This window comes from Curcuma longa, unplaced genomic scaffold (assembly GCF_044706935.1).
Source record: "Curcuma longa cultivar G26 ecotype Majalengka, Jawa Barat unplaced genomic scaffold, ITB_CL_G26_1.1 contig_4294, whole genome shotgun sequence".
NCBI classification, from domain to species: domain Eukaryota; kingdom Viridiplantae; phylum Streptophyta; class Magnoliopsida; order Zingiberales; family Zingiberaceae; genus Curcuma; species Curcuma longa.
This window is the reverse complement of record NW_027434113.1, coordinates 59,185-78,418: the sequence shown is the minus strand read 5'-3', so window position 1 is coordinate 78,418 and position 19,234 is coordinate 59,185. Positions and strand designations below refer to the sequence as shown.

Genomic DNA, 19,234 nt, shown 5'->3' with positions numbered 1-19,234 from the left:
GGGGGTGTTTGGTTAAGGGTAATCCATGATTACCTTGGTTATCCATCCAAGGTTATCAACTAAAACCCTGTTTGGTTTAGTTAATCGATGATTCCCTAGTAATGTTATATTCCTGACATGTCAGCCTATGTCAGCAAATCAGGGCATCTAACCCGGAATTGCAAAACCAAGAAAAATCAAGGTTATGCTGGATTCCGGGGTTATCGTAATTTTGTTTACCCCATTACCCCCGTCCGCGAAAACCTCCGCACCCGCTGTCCCAAGCGAAACCCCTCGTCTCCCTCCCAGAGCGAAACCCGAAACCCCTCGTCTCCCTCGGCGGCGATTCCATCCCGAGCAAAAACCTCCGCGAGGCCCTTCCTCTCCGCGAGGCCTTCCTCTTCGACTCGAGCGACAACATTCGAAGCCCTTCCTCTCCGTCCCGAGCAAAAACCTCCGCGAGCGCTCGTCTCCCTCGAGCAAAACATTCGAAGCCTTCCTCTTCGTCCCGAGCGAAACCCTAGCGGCGAGTCCGTCCCGAGCGCGCGCTTCCCCCTTCCGGCGAAACCCTAGCGGCGATTCCTGACCTCGGCCTCGTCCTCCTCCTCACGGTGAGTCTTCTTCTCCTTCCGGCGAAACCCTAGCGTCAATACAGTTGCTGGCCAAGTTGAGTAATGCTCCTACTGAGTCAATGAAGTTATATTGCTTATAATCAAACTGCCATGTGCATTGCTTCAGATTCAATCGTTCACAAGAAGACAAAGTATAGAGATCACTTGTCACATAGCATATTTACCAAGTCTTCAACAGATCCTAAAATTGAATATGATCTTTTAGTAGTATAGAATAGTAGGGAGCATGCATATAGTTTACCTTCACGATATAACGTTCTTTCTGGGAATCAAAATCAAAACCAAAACCAAGCTTTGCCATCTCCAACTGTTCAAATTCTTGAATGTGTTCATTTTGTACACTAGTGTTGAAGAACTTGCTTACTTTCCCTCTAATTTCGGATCCAGAATATGCAGCTCTCCTTACAGATTCAAGACAACTTGAAGGTTCTCTACTTCATCAAAAAAAGAATTATAGGCACAGTGGACTTCATTTGCCCAAATCTTCACATAGTGATGCATGATTTGATTGAATCAAGTTTGTAAATGCAAGATTTATAAATAAAAACATTATGACAATGATTATAATAGCTAAGATTGATGTTTTCTTCAAATGCAAATACCCCACGGCAATACAAGACCTATAGACATATTCTCCATGAAACTGCATTACTTGAAATGAATTACTGCATAAGGCAATGTGAAAGATATGATGGCCTATTCATAAATATAAATTAATCTTGATGTGTGTGTGTATACTCCAATCTCTCATGTCCTCCAATAATATCAGCAATATCCATGCCTAAGGCTCTTTCTTGGTTGCCCCCCTCTCCCTTTCCTTGCTATTTATAGGTGTGTTGGACTTTGTCTTGGCTTCATAACCTGGATCATTTGAAATCCATACTAGTTTACCAATTCGCTAGATTGAAGTGCACCAAAGCCTATAGTACAAAAGGCCTACCCTCCACCACTCGGCTTAACCTCGATCGCAAGGAGGAATTAAGTTTCTTTCACTGCATACTGATTAATAATGTATGGAGGTGCTCTCTTCTTTACAATTCAATTAAATATTGCAACTGGGATTCCAGAGATGTTGGCATGTCACAATCTATTCCCATTGGGGCTCTGGCTTCAGCACTTGCAAATGCTACTCTCGAGCAGCAAAGGATGGTATGCTCCCTTTATATATGTATACACTTCAAACTAATGTGCAGCTAGTGCTTGTTAATTATCTATTATTTTTATATACTACTGCTGTGTGCTCCCTTTTAATTTGGTGTCTACTGCTCCTTGTTGCAGGAGGATGGTGCTGCGAGTAGGTTTGGTTTCGTAGAGAGGGCGAGTGAATGCACGGAGCTGAAGAAGAGAGGGCTCTGTTTGGTCCCTTTTAGTAGGAGTTTAATTTTGCTAGATTGCAGAAAATCTTCTTTATGATGAATGAAAGAACAGAGAAACAAAATTGGATGAGAAATATACAATGAATCTGATGTTTATTTCCAATTGTTGAATGTTTGCCGTTCAAAAAGTTAAATTCACAGACATTATTTTCCAATTTTGCAAATGTCCGTCTCCATGAAAATCTGATGTTTATCATTCGAGATATAAATCCATGAAATGAAATGACTGAATAATGTCCGTCTCCATGAATTGCAAAGCTGTGCAAGTCGAAGTCAAAAAGAAACAATAAATCATTATTTTCATTTTTTTAACAAAAATAAAAAATAATTATAAAAATAAATAAATAAATAAATATTTAATTTAATTATATATAATTATAATTTAATTATAAAAATTAATAATTGTAATTAAAAATTGCAAATCATAATATATATTATATTATTAATATTATAAATAATAATTTAAATTTAAAAATAATTAAATATCAAATTAATTTAGTTGTAAAAATGATTATAATTGAACTAGGGGTAATATAGTAAATGTTAAAGTAAGTAATGTATTAAAACCTTCAAACAAACAAGGTTTTGTATCATTACCTAGGATTAAACCAAACAGCATTAGGTTATGTTTTATTCCCTATAACCTTGGTTATGTGATTACTTGGTAATCACATAACCAAGGTAATCACGGATGACCCCCAACCAAACGCACCCTTAGGTTTAACAAGGGTTTCCCTCATACCTTTAATATGATTACATTACTATCCCATATGGTTAGCTTGGTTTTGTTTCATATTGGAGGTCTAAGGGTCAATCCCTGGCACCTCCACATTTCTTTCTTTTTTTTCTTCTTTTCTTTAGCAAAAGCCCTTTAACCCCATACAAGAAATATTTTAGGTCATTTCTTTTTGCCTAAGTGTTTATTCATTTTTTATCATTACTAATTCTATCATTTACATAGCCATTTGTCCAGAATTTGAAGGAAAATTCGGGTATTACATTTTGGATTCCTACAGATTGTACCCAAGAGACGTAGCCTTCCCCTTTAATCTCCCTAGCCCTTTTTGCCTTGCAACGGAGACTCCACCACTTTGGTGCTTTCGGCCAGAGAAGGAGAACAGAGAAGAAGAGAGCAACGGGTTGGAAAATGAGAAAAACTTCTCTTTTCGACGAGGGGAACTTATATAGAGAGATGCACAGAAGTTATCATAACTCCCCATCATCCCACGATGCGACCCCACTAAGCCTCTCCGTTTGCTTTAATGCAACTTCATGAACCCTTAGCTTTAACAAGCATTTCCCTCATGCCTTTAACAAGAATTAACTACTATCTCTTATGGTTACTAAAGGCTTGCTATACATATTGGGGGGGTCCAGGGGTCAATCCCTGGCACTTCCACATTTCTTTTCTTTTTCTTTTCTTTTTGGCAAAACCCATATAAGAGTCCATTACGAAAGAAACCTTAATCTATAGACCCATTAGGGCCTACCTTTGGTCTGCTTAGGGTTCTAATCCTTTTAGTATAAGTTCATGACTAGGCTATCATTCATAAATGTCCAAGAATTATCGTAAGGAAATTGCGGGTGTTACAATATATTTGCATCACACATTGATAAAAATTTAACAAGCATTCGAGGGTAGTTGTTTCACCCATCCGCAGGTACTCGTCCAATTGGTCAGCAGAACCTCCATAAGCCAATTGACGAATAGCTGCTGTGCATTTTTGAAGCGGTGATAACCCTTTCTCCTCGTTGCATCTTCCCTCCATTTAAAATATCCACTGGGATGATTTTCCAAATCAGTGACTATGCGCAAAAATAACTCTTTTCTCATTCGGAATCGTCGTCGGAACATGTCATCAGTGTACACCGGCTCAGCAGAGAAATAATCATTGACAAGTTGGGTGTGTCCACTTACACGTTCTCTGTTAATCGACCTTCTTCTTTGTGTGCTCCCATAATAATTTTACACGAATTCAGCCACTCTAAGTTGATTGTGCACCACCATCATGAATAACGCTTCCCCCGGATCTGATGTAGAATGATTCGTTGTGTCTTCAGGAATGTCTTCTGTGTTGGGAAGGTTAGGATCTTGAGACATATTGGAACAAATGAAGAGTTTAGTGGGAGGAAGAGTTTAGTGGGAGAAAGTGGAGAATAGATATGGTGTGAATAATTGTGAATGTTCCATCTCTTACTTTTATACCAATTTTGTAACGGTTAGTTCCCAACGGCTAGTTTGTAACGACTAGTTTGCAACAGCTTATTTGTAATGGCTAGTTCGCAACGGTTAATTTGTAACGGCTAGTTTGCAACGGCTTATTTGTAACGGCTAGTTCGCAATAACTAGTTTGTAACGATTAATTTGTAACGGTTAGTTCGAAACGGCTAGTTTATAACAGCTAGTTTATAACAGTTGTAACGGTTAATTGTAACGGCTAGTATATATAATATTAATAATTGAAAAGTGGATTACATAAATACTAAAACACATGACATGAAAATATTAACTACAAACCACATTAACTTAATAAAACATAGATATGACAAACCGCACTAAATTACTAAAATAAACAAAACTACTACATATTCAATCTTTTCTTCAACTGCTCACATATTGCTAGATGGTTCTGAAGTTGCTCATCTGTCATACCTCGTGTGTCCATTACAAGGAGTTGATGTGCTTGGATGAGTTGGTCCACTTTCTTACTGTTATTATACTCTTCCAAATGTGCTACTGATTGTTGCACAGCCTGACTCAATTCATCAATTAAACTCATTTTTTCTTTGCCTTTCCTCTTTGCTGCCTTCTGCCCCATCGGACGAGATCGAACTTCTCTATCATCTGCATCAATAGTTGTATTAGGATTAAAAGAATCAGTATGTGCACCTGATGATTCTGATGTCCTTGCTTTCTTTGTAGCTCGTTGCCCTGAAGATTGAGGAGCGTACATTGGACTATCTTTCACAATCCTCCACACATGTTCATATTGGAAAGTAGATTTAAAAGTACTCTTGTATTCTTCATGAGCTCGCACCATCAAATCTTCGTCACTCCATCCACTTGGTCGATCATTGTACCATTTATTGTAGATTCCATTATATCTATTCACGATCTTTTTCACTGCAGCCCAATGTGATTTTGCTTTATCTGCAGTTCTCTTTTTACCTCCCTTCTCTCGATTGGTATTGTAGTATGTCACCACCCGTTTCCAAAAAGAATCATTCTTTTGGCCATTACCAACTACTGGATCTTCGCTCATAATTGTGTAGGCTGCTGCAAGGAGTTTATCATTTGCTATTGTCCACATTGTTCGCTTGGTATGGTCTCCATCCGATTCGTTGTCCGTCTCAGTTGCTTGATCAAGAATAATATTATCAAGCCCTATTTGTGTTGAGAATGAAGGAAATTGTGAATGAGAGACTGCATGAGGCGTTTCTATCCTTTTATCACTGTCACTTGCATCAACACTAGCCCTTCTTGATTCATTTGATTGAATCCCCGGTGATTGAAGCGGATTAATTCCATGAGATGGAGCTTGCATAGAATATTGACTATTGTGCCAATATTCTGGAGGATATGTATAAAACGGAGCTCGATGGTCGCTACTGGAAAAATTTGGATAGCTTTGAAAATTTTGATAATATGGTGGTGGGTATGAAAAAGGTTAAAAATTATATGGGTGTTGTGGGGGAAATGAAAATTGAGGATTGAGGAGATTAGGACGAACTCGAGAATTTTCTTCACTGGAATTTTCGTCGACATTTGGAGAATCCAACAAATCCCTAAAATAATGACTAGAATTTTTATCCATCGCTCTCGAAATTTTTAGTATGCAAGGGGGAGGGTTGTGATGAAAGATTGATGAAAATATGGTGTATATATAGGAAAAAAATGAACGTTGCCCAACGTTTCAAAAATTGAACGTTGGCAACGTTCAATTTCTTGAACGTTGACAACCTAAATAATTAATCCATTAATTAATTAATTTTTAAAAATTAAATAATAATAAAAAATTAATAATAAATACTATCCTAACTTCCCTAACCTCTCTAGCCTCCCTAGCCTACTTTTTCTTTTATTTACTTTTAATTATTATATATATATTTTTATAATAAAGTATGTGAAATCACCGGGCAAAACTCTTTGCCAGGTGATTTCAAATCACCCCCCTCCAATAGGGGATATTTGGTGCATGGGGGTATTTCTCCAAATATCCCCTCCAAATATCCCCCATTGTGGATGCCCTAAGCAAGTGTTATTGTTGTAATGTACAGATAGTCTGATACTGTTTTAACCTATAACACTTGATATGACCTATATTATAAGTTTTTTTTTTGGTAAAGGCACTTGATGATAAAGATTACGAATACATCCATTATACTCGCATTCACAAAGATGCAATGATACTCATGTGCCCCCCCGGCATAATTAAGTAGGTTATGATTAATGGCGTAGCTAAGGCTGGACTGTACTGAATTCCAACCCAGTGCATCTCAACAATTGAAACAAATATATTATTTTACAATACATTTGTAATTGAAGCCAATACATTATCTTACAGTGCAACCTAGTCAATCCAATCCAGTACAATCTAGAGCTCAATGTAGTCCAACAATTGAAGTCCAGGGCAGTTAAAATCCTGACTACGCCATTAGTTACGATGGGACAAATTTGTTGAAATGGACAACGGTCGAATCTCAACGAAGCTGAGACAATACTCTCCCCGTCGTAACCAACTACAGCTTTTTGATTTACCTCCTCATAGATGATCGTGGGACTGACCGTGTGGAGCTGCTAGGGTGACGGATTCCACATTTTTATTGAAATAATAATATTCATGTGATCTAACTTTTGTCTTTTGTTCTTTGATAAGTACCAATACCATCAATAAACTCTAAAATATATGTGTTTAATGAATAGAGAGAAAAGGAAAATTTAAAAAAATGATAGGAAAATCACTAATATTGAAAGTTATAATTGTAGTAAAAAGTAGAATTCATCATTCCAGTGGTGTTACACGATAGGTTCTACGATCATCTATAAGGAAGTAAATTGGGAAGCTGCAGTTGACCACTACGGGGATCCTTATCCACTGCTACAAATCTGTCCTGCAGTAACTAACTCAACTATGTCCCTGAGCAACTATATTGAAAGCTATAACAATCTTTATAGTTGTGGAGAAGAAGTCTAGTATTATTCAGTTTCCTAATTATTGGCAAGATAAGGAGATCATTAAGTTATTACCAAGGTTTTAGGCGACATCTATGGCATGTCAGAAAGTGCACCATTGGGAATGAACAACTTCAACAAATGTTCGACGATCTTAATGTGGAGTTCAAGCACTAGACGAAGGTGATAATTTACGCTGATGCGATAAAAAACGACCACATGTATGGAGGAATGTGCATCGTTTTTTTCACCTGCCATGTTTTGCCTTCTTGCCCTGCCTCAAATTAGCTCGAACCTATAGTTTATTTAAATGTTTTTTATATTTATTACCCTACCTCGTATGAACAGCAAGAAGGGGAGCCTTGGCGCAACGGTAAAGTTGCTGCCATGTGACCTAGAGATCACGGGTTCAAATTCTGGAAACAGTCTCTTGCCAAAGGCAAGATAAGACTGCGTACAATGGATCCTTTCTCCGGAGCTTCATGCACCGGACTGCCCTTTTATACAATCTGGCGTGTTAATTTCATGTAAATCCCTAGTATGATTTTTTTTTTAAAGAGCAATTTGAATGACCATACCATCTCAAGAAAAAGAGTGGAAATAAGAATCGATGGCAGATAGTTGCAAGGTTGATTTCATGTAAAACTTAATTATCAGATATCACAATAATTTGCAAGCAGAATCTTGCGGTTTCAGTCACCAATAATCTGAACATGAGCACACCCCATCTTTGAAATGATGGAACCTATTCACATCTCGAACTATAATTTCTCTCCTAGTGAATTTCGAAATGAACTTGGTGACGCTGTGGCAGTCCTCACACAATCTAAGATTTTTTGTGATTCTTAGTACCTCACCTTCGCTGCTATTTATGAGCCCAAATGCAACAGCCAATTTCTCACTGTGTCCCAATAAGACCCTCTCTTTTTCATGCTGTTCCAGATCATAGAGAACGATCCTGGTATTAGGAACATAGCCTGTCTTCTTCATCTCTGTCACTAACTGACCAAGCAAAGCAAGAAGCTGTTCTATTTGCGGATTCATTTCGTCAACAGATATAAACGAGTGTATCTTCTTCTTGACCTCAATCCAGCTGCAACCAGACACTTTCTGTAACCCCTTGGCTTCCAACAACTTTTTTACTCTGTTTACCTCATCCCACATCTTAGCTTCTGCATATATATCTGCTAATAGCACATAATTCCCTGCGTTCAATGGCTCGAGTTTGAAGAGACGATCACATGCTCTCTCCGCAAGCTCAACGTTACAGTGGATCCGGCATGCTCCTAGGAGAGCACCCCAGACAGTAGGGCCTGGCTCAATCCGCATTCCTTCTATGATCTTCACAGCTTCATCAAGTTGGCCTGCACGGCCGAGTAGATCAACAATGCAAGCAAAGTGTTCGGAGCAGGGTGAGATGCCATGTTCACGGGACATTGACTCAAACAGTCTCTTACCCTCATCGATGAATCTTGCATGGCTGCAAGCACCCAACACCGTCACAAATGTAATAAAGCTCGGCCTTACTCCAGCGTTGATCATCTTATGAAACACTTGAATAGCTTTCTCACCGAATCCATGAATGCCGTAAGCTGAAATCATGGAATTCCATGTCACCACATCTTTCCGATTCGTCATCTTGTGGAAGATTCTTGTGCTCCTCTCCAAACTTCCGCATTTTGCATACATCACAATTAGAGCATTGACTACGGATAGAGTTGTGTCGAGTGAATTTCTGAGTATATAAGCATGCAAAACCTTTCCTTGAACCAATGCAGATACGCCACCACAAGCTTGAAGAACACTGACCATGGTAACAGCATTCGGAACGGCTTCAGGGTCGGTTGCCATCATGTCACTGAAGAGCATCAGCGCGTCAAACGGTCGTTCATTCTTCGCATAGCAAGCGATCATAGCACTCCAGGAGACCACATTTCTATCTGGCATTTCATCAAACACCCGCTTAGCGTGCGCAACGGACCCAAGTTTGGCATAGCAATCGATGAGAGTCGTGGCGACATGAACCTGGGACTCGAACCCGAAGCCTGATGGCGCCGGCGTGCACTTGACTTAGTCTTACGGGGGCGAGCTCGGAGCTGGACGAGGCGGCGATGCAAGCCTTGAGCGCGTGGGAGAAGCTGAAGCTGTCCACCGGCACGCCGAGACGGGCCATGTCGCTGAATAGGGCGAGGGCGTCCTCTCCCTCATCGGCAAGAGCGAGGACCTTGAGGAGGGCATTCCAGACGAAGATGGTCTTCTCGGGCGTTTCGTTGAACACCTGGCGGGCGGCGTGGAGGAGGTCGAGGTGGCCATACATGTCGATGAGCTTGGTGGCGAGGAAGGAGTCCTGGTCGAAGCCGTGCTGGAGGAGGTGGCGGTGGACAACGGCGGCGTGGCACGCGGCGTTGTGGTGGGCGCAGGCGAGGATGAGGGATTCGTAGGTGCGCTGGGCGGGGCGGGGCTCGTGGGGGAGGAGCTCCATGGCTCGGGCGAGGTGCCCCTTCGCGCATAGCGACTGGATTAGGCGGTTGAAGTCGCCGCCGCTGCTCCGATGGCTGACGGCGATAGAGGAAGAGGAGGAGGAGGAGTTGAGGGAGGAGAGAGGTCGGAAGGGAGGGGGGAAATGGATGTGGAAGGAAGACGACATGGAGATGTTGGGGTTGAGGTCATACGATTGCGAGGAAGGGAAGGAAAGGCGGCGTCGAAGGAGGAGGATGGAGAAGCGACGGGCATCACAAGCGTGGCCATGGAGTGGATGAGCGGCGATTTGTTGTGTGAGGGAGATAGCTGCTTTGGGTCCCAGTGTGAGAAGATTTTTTTATCTCTTTTGAGATTTTCCCTAATCACCTTATTATAAGGTTCGCTGGCCGGGCGACGATGAGATGACAAGAGAAATGAGTCGACGGCGGCAATCGGCAGTGGCGGCGGGCGGATAGGGCAGTAGACGACAAGAGGCGACTGAAGCATGCACGATGGTTGCAGTTACGCGGGAGGCAACGCAAAATAAAGGATTTGGGGAGGGGAGAAATGAACAGGGGTCTCGCAATTTACGCTCGCGTGTGTTGTTATATTTAAAAGGGGCGTTAATTGTTCGAATTCTTCTTTAGATTATAAAATTTTAATTCTTTATAATTGAGTTAGGTAGGATTAATTTAGTGAAGAGAATCTACAATTCTACACGCTTCAAAAATCTCCATCACTTCAAATGAGAAACTAATCTCGACTCACTGTTTATACTTCAGTAAAAATAAAATTTGTCATTTCAATTATCCTACCCGATCAGTACCATAACTATCTGTGAAGAAATAAATCAAGAAATTATAATTAACCACAACGAAAAGGATATTATTTCGACTTTACCGAGGTTCGATCCTTACTTCAATAAATCTACTCCGTTAACCAACTCAATTATATCCCTGGGATAACTCACTGTCTATACAAACCTAGTGTCATGATGCACAAAAGGACTAAGTGTTTGTTTAAACCGAATTACATGAATTGATTTCCAAGCTTTTCTAACACAACTGCCTTTGGATTACTTCAACTACAAGGGTTTTCAGGTGACCCAAAGAGCCATCTGGCAAAGGCCTGGATTGGTCCAAGAATATGAGACTCGTTCTTCTTCCAGAACCAGATTGCTGCCTCGCGTGCAGCCTTAGCCATGGCTTCTCTTAAGTCACCGTGAGAGAGCAGCTGTTGGACCTTATGCACAACAATCATCTAGATGGTCTTTCCTTCATGCTCCTCTGGTATGATGTCAGGAATCCCTCCAGCAGGAGCTGCCACGACGGTGGTGCCAGATGACATGGACACCAGCACAACTTGACCGAGGGTCTCGGACTCTGAAGGCATCACGAAAACATCCCCACTGGCATATATACGCCTGAGATAACTCCTCGCCTTCAAGCATGCCCGTGAACACAGCAGGCATGCCGGCGAATATGTTCTCTAGTTCATCCCTGTTTAAACTTAAGTAAACTACGTTAGTACTTGTACATTCCCAAGCACGTTAAATTAGATCAATCCACCAGTTTTATATGAATGTAAATATATAAGGGTTGTCATTACAGGTTGGAACTGAAGCAACACCATATGGGCTATAATCTACAAGAAGATCATTGTCAAAACAGTACTTGTTTAGGATCAGAAGAAGTCCAACAAATCACTTTGGTAAATAAAACATCAATTATTGTACCGCCGATGTAGCTTTGGAAGAATAAGTACCTATATGGTTCATCGCCGATAATTGCAATTCTTACTCCCAGTAGCCTGTCCATAATCCTGGTCAATCAAACATCAGACATGAGTTACTTATGTATGTAGAAAAACTAAGGAAAACTTGTTCTCCATTGGAAATGAATATGCTATTGTAATCTTGACTGACTTTCTAGCTCTAAGCTCATTTCTTTCAACAATGAAGTGGCAATTGAATAAAAAATACGATAAGAACTAGCTTAAGTGTAAAAATAGCAGAGTTTTACCTTTTGAGAAAATCCAAATTCTTTTCCCTTCCTGTACGTCCAACATGGATCAACAATGGTTTTTCTAATTGACCGTTACTGGTCAATGAGAAGAACTAGTTAAAACATATGACATTTATCATGTTCCATGTCCATACATACTATGTGCTTCAGGTAATAGATACCTGAGTCTTGCACGCATTTGATTGCTGTAATAACGAGGATGGAAGCTTTTGGAATCAACACCCTTATTCCAAAGGCGTACCTTATGAGCTGTAGTAAAGAAAACAAAATAGCAAAGAGTGCAAAATAAGTACAGACCTCAGCATAATGTTTTGATATCTAATGGAGAAGCCAAACCTTTTGTTACATTATTAGCTATGCGATCTTTAATAATGGCAGCTGAAGGTACCAAAGTAAGATCAGCAGCTCTATGAAGGAACCCTTTAGAAGTGAGAAAGGGGGTTTATGTAAGAAAATTGAGACTTGTTTTCAAGAGAGAGAGAGAGAGAGAGAGAGAGAGACTTACTTAGTACCATCCACATGGGCTCCACGAACCAACCCCATGTGTATCTGGGTATATATCTGCACCATAATAACAAGAATCTGCATTTTAGTATGACAAGTAATAGTAAATACTATATCATAACAAAGATATGATAGTATATAGTGTTGTTGCACAAGTTTCAGAAATTTCAGCAATCAGGGATACATCATCATATATGGACAGAGAGAAGCACAATTTGGAACAATGTTTATCCATTCTATTTATTTAGGATACCAATAATATAATTGGATCTATTGACTTTGATGCAAAAACATGATAACGCTCACGCCAAATGCCCCTCATCGCCGGTCCCACGGTTGGATGAAGGGAGGTAAAGGATTTATTGACTTGCCACACCTGGTGGTTATCAATGTCTGTCATGTTCGTTTTGCAGAAGTACAAGAACAATTAGTCAAAAAAGTGAATGAGAAGTTCCTTAAATACTTTAAGACTCATTTGGAGGACACATTTGGGAGTGAAAAAATAGATATTGAGATATAGTCTCTAGCAAGATAGTGAAGTGCTTTAAAAAGCATTTAATGTTTAATGACATGTGAGCTTATTCTACCAAGTTTAAGAAATAAAGCAACACCCAATATGTCAAAGGCAAAGAACTTTCCATTAGAAATTCAAGCATTCTGTTTTCTTTAAAAGAGGATTTATGACATCTAACAGTTAGTTATATTGCTGAAATGCTCAATTTTTTCTTCACAGACACACAAGAAAATTGCCCAAATGTAATGGGTGAAAAAACAATTAGTACTGTCCTTGTTGCAGTGACTAATTCTAGTAAACTAAGTAGAATTCAGAATGGACAAGTCACAATCACACTCACTGAAGAAACTTGCTTACTTGGGAATATGAGTGTGGTATGACATTATTAGAGGAATGGAGAACATCTTGGCAATAGCCAGAGCACTAAATACCTGAAATATTAAACTAAATTTTAGTAGAAAATCATGCAAAGGCATCAAGTCTTCGTCCATAGATTTTTTTATGAGTAAAATTAACCATGATTCCAGGTGAAGGTGCATGGATAATATCAGGCTTGAACTTTGCAACTTCTGAAATTATTCTTGGGCTAAGTGCAAGGAAAGAGGAACATTGTTGTACATTTGGACATGGAAAGCTGGCACAAAATTTTAGAACCATAAGAACAAAGCAAAAGAAATAAAATAACACAGAAAATGCAATCTAAGTGATATAATGTTAATTCTAGATATATGAAGGTTGCTGAGTGGATTGTTTCATTCATGTACATAAATTGGATATCCATTCCTTACCACAAGAACCCACCTTAGGTATAGGATACATCTATAGAACAAGATCTGAAGTAGCATGGACAACTAGATTCATTTATAGAAAAACTTAAAGATACTAACTAAAGGTCATTGAGAATAGCAATGATGTATCATACATTAGATATAGGTCGCGTCACTTTGGACCAACCTTATATGGTTTCCACATCAACCGAGCAACACTAAGTTCAAGTAGTTGATCATTGAGTGCTAAATCAATTAAGAACATTGTTTTTGATATAGCAATCATATATCCTTTCTTATAGATGTCTAGGGTTGGGAAATATTATCATTAGTTTTATACCTCAATAAAGAAATACTACACAACAAAGTAGCAGGTCATAGAAAATCAATTTCAGAACCGTACTGTACTCTCAAAAAATATATTCTCTCATAGTCAAAGACAAAAAAAATCTCAAAAAGCAATACAATCTCACTTTATAATTCTAAAATTACATCTACTTATTGGGACTAGGTGGTCTACAGGTGAGAATCCAAATTGGTTATCTGGACTAATTTAACCCTCATACTCTTTCCTTACTGCAATGTACAGTAGAAGTGCAATGTCTCAAAAAACATATTGTAAAGCAATACAGTCCCACTTAATCATTTTTAAATTCCATCTGGACCCATTGGAATTAGATGGTCTACTAGTGGCAATCCAAATTGGTAATCTGGTGCATTGTATCCCCCTCTTATCAGTAACATACTTCGATGTATGGTAGACATGTTCTGAGCTAACTATACTTAACTATGACTCTGGAACTTTGTCAATTCAACTGTTCACCATGTATGTCAAATTAGAAGTTCCATTTCAGCAATAAAATCTAGAAACTGGATAACATTTGGTTTTGGATTAGTACTACAGACATGCCATAGTTATTCAATCCATATTATGATTATATGACAGGTACAATCTATAAGGTTACAAATAACTACAAGTGGTTGCTCAAAATATTCTCATGCGCAAAATATGTAATTCGCCAATCTAAAAAATCCAAGTGTGAATAAGAAAAATAAAGTTGTTAAAAGCTTGCATGATTGTAATGGAAGTGCATTCTATAATAGAAAACAGTAAAATATTAAACAACATATTCTAAACATGATATCAAGAAACAACTGACTTCAACTGACATAAAGGATTCATTTTAATGCAACATTCTATAAACATCAAGCATGGGATTCTTAAGTTAGCTTACCTCTTAGAACCAATAATTTTTGCACCATGGAACTCTCGAGGTACACCTTCATGGTTTGTTATAACAATAACCTAAACAAAACAGGATGAAGGCAATCATTAAATTTCAGTATGATAAGTAAAATTTTATCTTTGTTGCTCATTGAAACAAACCAATCATTACCATATTTTGGCTTTGATTTAAGATGAGATATGCATGTGATTTGTCTATGTAGCATAACAGTTAAACAAATAATTTCAAATAGCTTTGGACAAGAAACTATTCACCTCATCCCCCAATTCACGCAAATTTTTGATAAATTCTGAAAGCAGTTCTTATATCCAGATATATAACTGCCCAACATAAAGAGACACATTCACAAGTCAACATAGTACAAATAGCTAGTAAGTTAGCCAAGGGAGAACATAAAAGAAAATACATAATTTTGCTATGAAATTAACAAAATAGCAAAGCAAGGATGAATAATATAGCCAAGGATAAATACATAAGTTTTCTAGAAAATTGACAAAATAACAAAGCAAGACTTAATAATATAATCAAGGATAACTACAACAATGCAAATAGATTATAATTATAGAATTAGCAATATAATTTGTGGAAATTTATCCAAAAGAGACAATGGTTGTGAGATTCTCTAGTGTTTCAAGTCTAGCATGATACTTTGTCTACTTAAAAACTCCTAATTTTCTTTAGTTCAGCAGAGACCAGCCTTTGAGCAGACATTTAAATTGGGAAGAAAAGCAGGAAAGACAAATCCCAATCACAGAAATTCAGGTTAAGGCACAACTTTTCTGATGTATGTTCTTACAACAACACGGTGAAATGATAAAGGCTCAATATTGACCTCTAAACCACCGAGGTAAGCATCAAAAAGTACAATTGCATTGTTTAAACAGGCAAAAACAAAATAGACAAAATGAGCAGAGTAAAAACATAGAGATAACTTAAGCAAAAATAATTGTCCCGAGAAATAAAAATCACTTTGAAGACACAAGCCTACTTTAATCTGTTAACTTATCGGGAAATAAGTCAACTACTAATGTGCAAAATCAAGCAAAAGGAAACTAAATTAAGTAGCAAAGACATCCAAATCACAAGACCCGCCTAAAAATTACAAATTCTTTTTTTGTTGTAGACGTTTAACAGGGAAAAGAAGAAAAAAGGCAATTTTTTGCTGAGGTCGACGCACCCTAACCTTGCCGCAACTCGTCCAAGCAAAAAATATATCCAAAATTCGCTACAATGGTTTTTTAAAAAACTCCTAATTCGTCTTTCAAGATAGATACAAGATAATTTGGCAACTTAAGCGCATAAGGGAGCTCATTTAAGCAACAAGGAAATTGATCGCTTAGAGTGCAAAACTTCCTGAGGTGAACTCGTCGTCAACCAACAAATGAAAACGGGGGAAAACAAAAGAGGCTAAGATAATCACGACTACAGAAGCAGCATGGATGCTTTACAAACGCAAAGGGAGAGGGCTCAACGAAGAGAGCAATGCGGCGAGGCTTGGAGTCGTTCTCGGGGTCCTCCAGCAGGCGAGGCATCTCCTCGTCCCCCACCAGAACCTCCGTGATCTCATCGATGGTCATCGATCCGCAACTAGCAGACCAGAGAACTCAAGTCCACTCCCTTTCAACGCGCAGCAAGAGCCAGGCCAGGCTCCCCGCCCACAGAACAGAAACAACCAAGATCGGATCGAGGAGAGCAGATCCACAAAAGATAATCAGAGGCGTAGGCATTCGTCAAGTGCCGGGCATCTGTTGTCACGAATTAACACACGAGAATTGTCCGGATATTTTGTTCGTATCTTAAGTGTGTGTCATTAGCGACGATGACGTCAGCAGCAAGTTTTTGATATCCTTAGTTAGAAAAAGGAAATATATTATTAGAAAAGATAAATATTTTAAATACCTGTTAAACTTATTTTCTATTAAAAAAATGCTTAAGTAAAATTAAAAATAAAAGCAATTTTGTGTTACTTTGATAACAGATAACAGAAATAACGTGATCTATTTAGGAACGATTAGTTTGTGCCATCTTCCCTCTGCCTCTGTTCATCTCCCTTCCCACGCTCACTATAGCAATATTTAATCCCTAATTTTAGTAAATAGTCTCGACAAAAGTAACCGTTTTATGATTTCTCTCTACGCTTTCCTCTCCCAACCCTACAAATACGAGGTGACCGCGTTAATTACTTCTTCACCTCCCAAACACTCGTTATCGCATGCAACTCGATCGTTTCCCTTGCGTAAACAAATTAATCGGCTTCTTCATCGTGCTTCCGAATCGATGAGATCGACAGGTAGACAGACTCTTTGATCTTCTTTTATTTTTGAAGCTGACATGAAAACCAATGCTACATCAGAAGAACCTAATTCATTTTATCACAAACAAGCTGCTGATTCAAGAACCAACTCTGCGACTGGAAATGGCAGCGCCTCGAAACCATCACGTAACAAGAGAAATATTGAGCCGATCTCCAAGTCCGGCACAGGCGATGTCGCCGACGCGGCCGGCAAAGCGCCAAGTTCAAGCCCAAAACAACACCATGCGGATAACGCTTCCATGTTACCTATGATTTCCGAGAGCGCCTCTACCTCCGCCTCCGCAAATTCGGCGGCGACGACGACCTCCACAACGACTACAATGGCCGCGGGCGCCGCGAAGAGCAGCGACTGCGTCAGCCATGGCAGCAACAGTAGCAACCGAAGCGACAGCATTGATAGCGTCGCTTCCGCCCACATCAGGCGCCACACCGGCGGCGACTGCCGGTGGGAGGCCATTCAGTTGGCGAACGCCAAGGAGTCCCCTATCGGAATCGGCCATTTCAGACTGCTGAAACGCCTGGGCTACGGCGACATCGGCAGCGTGTATCTCGTCGAGCTCAGAGGAACCAGTGCCTACTTCGCCATGAAAGTGATGGACAAGGCGTCGATCATTAGCAGGAACAAGCTCCTCCGAGCTCAAACCGAGAGGGAAATCCTTAGCATGCTCGATCACCCCTTCCTGCCAACTCTGTATTCTCACTTCGAGACGGAGAAGTTCTATTGCTTGGTGATGGAGTACTGCAGCGGTGGCAATCTCCATTCTCTTCGGCAGAAGCAGCCTAACAAGCATTTCACGGAACAAGCTGCAAGGTTTCATATTCCAGTTGTTTATGGCATTTATGTGACAGGCATATGGAACTTTGAAACTAGCATTTGTTCTGTTTCTTAATCAGATTCTATGCATCGGAGGTGCTGCTGGCGCTGGAGTACTTGCATATGTTGGGGATTGTGTACAGAGACTTGAAGCCGGAGAACGTGCTGGTGAGAGAGGAAGGCCACATCATGCTCTCCGATTTCGACCTCTCCCTGCGTTGCTCCGTCGATCCCACGCTCGTCAAATCATCGTCGCGCTCGAGCAGCAGCGAGGTCGCCAACGCCTCGATGATCGACGGCGACCAGACTGTGCAGGGCTGCATCCAGCCGTCGTCCTTCTTCCCCCGCATCCTCCCCAAGAAGAATCGCAAGTCCAAGTCCGATTTCGGGGTCGGCAGCAGCAGCAGCAGCAACAACGGGAACGCGGACTTGGAGTTCATGGCGGAGCCGACGAACGCGCGGTCGATGTCGTTCGTGGGGACGCACGAGTACCTGGCTCCGGAGATCATCCGCGGCGAGGGGCATGGCAGCGCGGTGGACTGGTGGACCTTCGGCATCTTCCTGTATGAGCTGCTGCATGGGACGACGCCGTTCAAGGGCTCCGGTAACAGGGCCACTCTTCACAACGTGGTCGGGCAGCCGCTGAGGTTCCCGGAGACGCCGCTGGCGAGCTTGGTTGCTCGGGATCTGATACAAGGGCTGCTGGTGAAGGATCCGAAGAGGAGGATCGCGTACCTCAGAGGGGCGACGGAGATCAAGCAGCATCCGTTCTTCGAGGGGATCAATTGGGCTCTGGTGCGGAGCATTACGCCTCCACACGTTCCTGACCCTGTCAACTTTAGTCAGTTTGGGAGCAAGGAGAAGAAGAGCGCTGAGAGTGGAATTCCCAGTGGGAACAAAGGCAATCCCAACGACTCCTCGTATCATGATTTTGAGTATTTTTAGGACGACTGTAATTTGTTTTATTTTATTCTTTTGTGAGATAATGCCATAATGGTTGGGAATTTTACGTACACAAAACGGCGAATATTAATTTTATGAGTCAGATCACATCACATTCCGTTGTTAAAGGGTAAAAAGTATTCGGGATATTTTGGCACTGCTAATGTAAGTAAATTCAATGCACTGTTCTCGTGTTATCGTCGAGATAAAAGGGGATACTTTTACACACTTCTGGTCGAAGTGATCGTCACATTTAGCATATTTACGATTTTAACAATTACAAACTGTATCTGATCTTGGATAATATTATTGGTTACCTTGCTGTTGTTGTGAGCTTCACAGCTGATGCCGGATTAGGCATTAGCCAGTTCAATGTGCCACCTGCTGATATCCCTCCACTGTACATTGTTTTGGGGGTTTTTCTTTTAGCTTCATGCCCTTCAACTCAAAAGGATCAATCAACCAGTGGCCTTGGCAATATATAGTTT

The 19,234-nt window shown here is 40.4% G+C and overlaps 3 protein-coding genes and 1 pseudogene across 3 annotated transcripts; 1 reads left to right on the top strand and 3 right to left on the bottom strand.

Annotated features, from left to right (window-relative positions):
- Window positions 1–4,569: 4,569 nt before the first annotated feature.
- LOC141819362 (glutathione S-transferase T3-like) lies at window positions 4,570–5,532 on the bottom strand. Its single transcript, XM_074706690.1, has one exon. The coding sequence runs from the start codon at window positions 5,530–5,532 to the stop codon at window positions 4,570–4,572; it is 963 nt and encodes a 320-aa protein (XP_074562791.1).
- A 2,261-nt stretch (window positions 5,533–7,793) lies between these two features.
- Window positions 7,794–10,070, bottom strand: LOC141819367 (pentatricopeptide repeat-containing protein CRR2, chloroplastic-like). The gene is given in 2 exon segments (XM_074706693.1): window positions 7,794–9,200; window positions 9,202–10,070. Coding segments are annotated over 2 exon segments (1,950 nt in total). The 5' UTR covers window positions 9,808–10,070; the 3' UTR covers window positions 7,794–7,856.
- Window positions 10,071–10,494: 424 nt separating this feature from the next.
- Window positions 10,495–16,324, bottom strand: LOC141819364 (sulfoquinovosyl transferase SQD2-like; annotated as a pseudogene).
- Window positions 16,325–17,007: 683 nt separating this feature from the next.
- Window positions 17,008–18,749, top strand: LOC141819361 (serine/threonine-protein kinase RHS3-like). The gene is made up of 2 exons (XM_074706689.1): window positions 17,008–17,801; window positions 17,885–18,749. The coding sequence occupies exons 1-2, from the start codon at window positions 17,008–17,010 to the stop codon at window positions 18,747–18,749; spliced, it is 1,659 nt and encodes a 552-aa protein (XP_074562790.1).
- The last annotated feature ends 485 nt before the right edge of the window (window positions 18,750–19,234 follow it).

Excerpts from the sequence above, each read along its gene's own strand:
- LOC141819361 (XM_074706689.1), top strand. The coding sequence starts at position 17,008 with ATGAAAACCAATGCTACATCAGAAGAACCTAATTCATTTTATCACAAA. Across the intron at positions 17,802-17,884 it reads TTCACGGAACAAGCTGCAAG|ATTCTATGCATCGGAGGTGC; the intron begins GTTTCATATTCC and ends TTTCTTAATCAG.
- LOC141819362 (XM_074706690.1), bottom strand. The coding sequence starts at position 5,532 with ATGCAAGCTCCATCTCATGGAATTAATCCGCTTCAATCACCGGGGATT.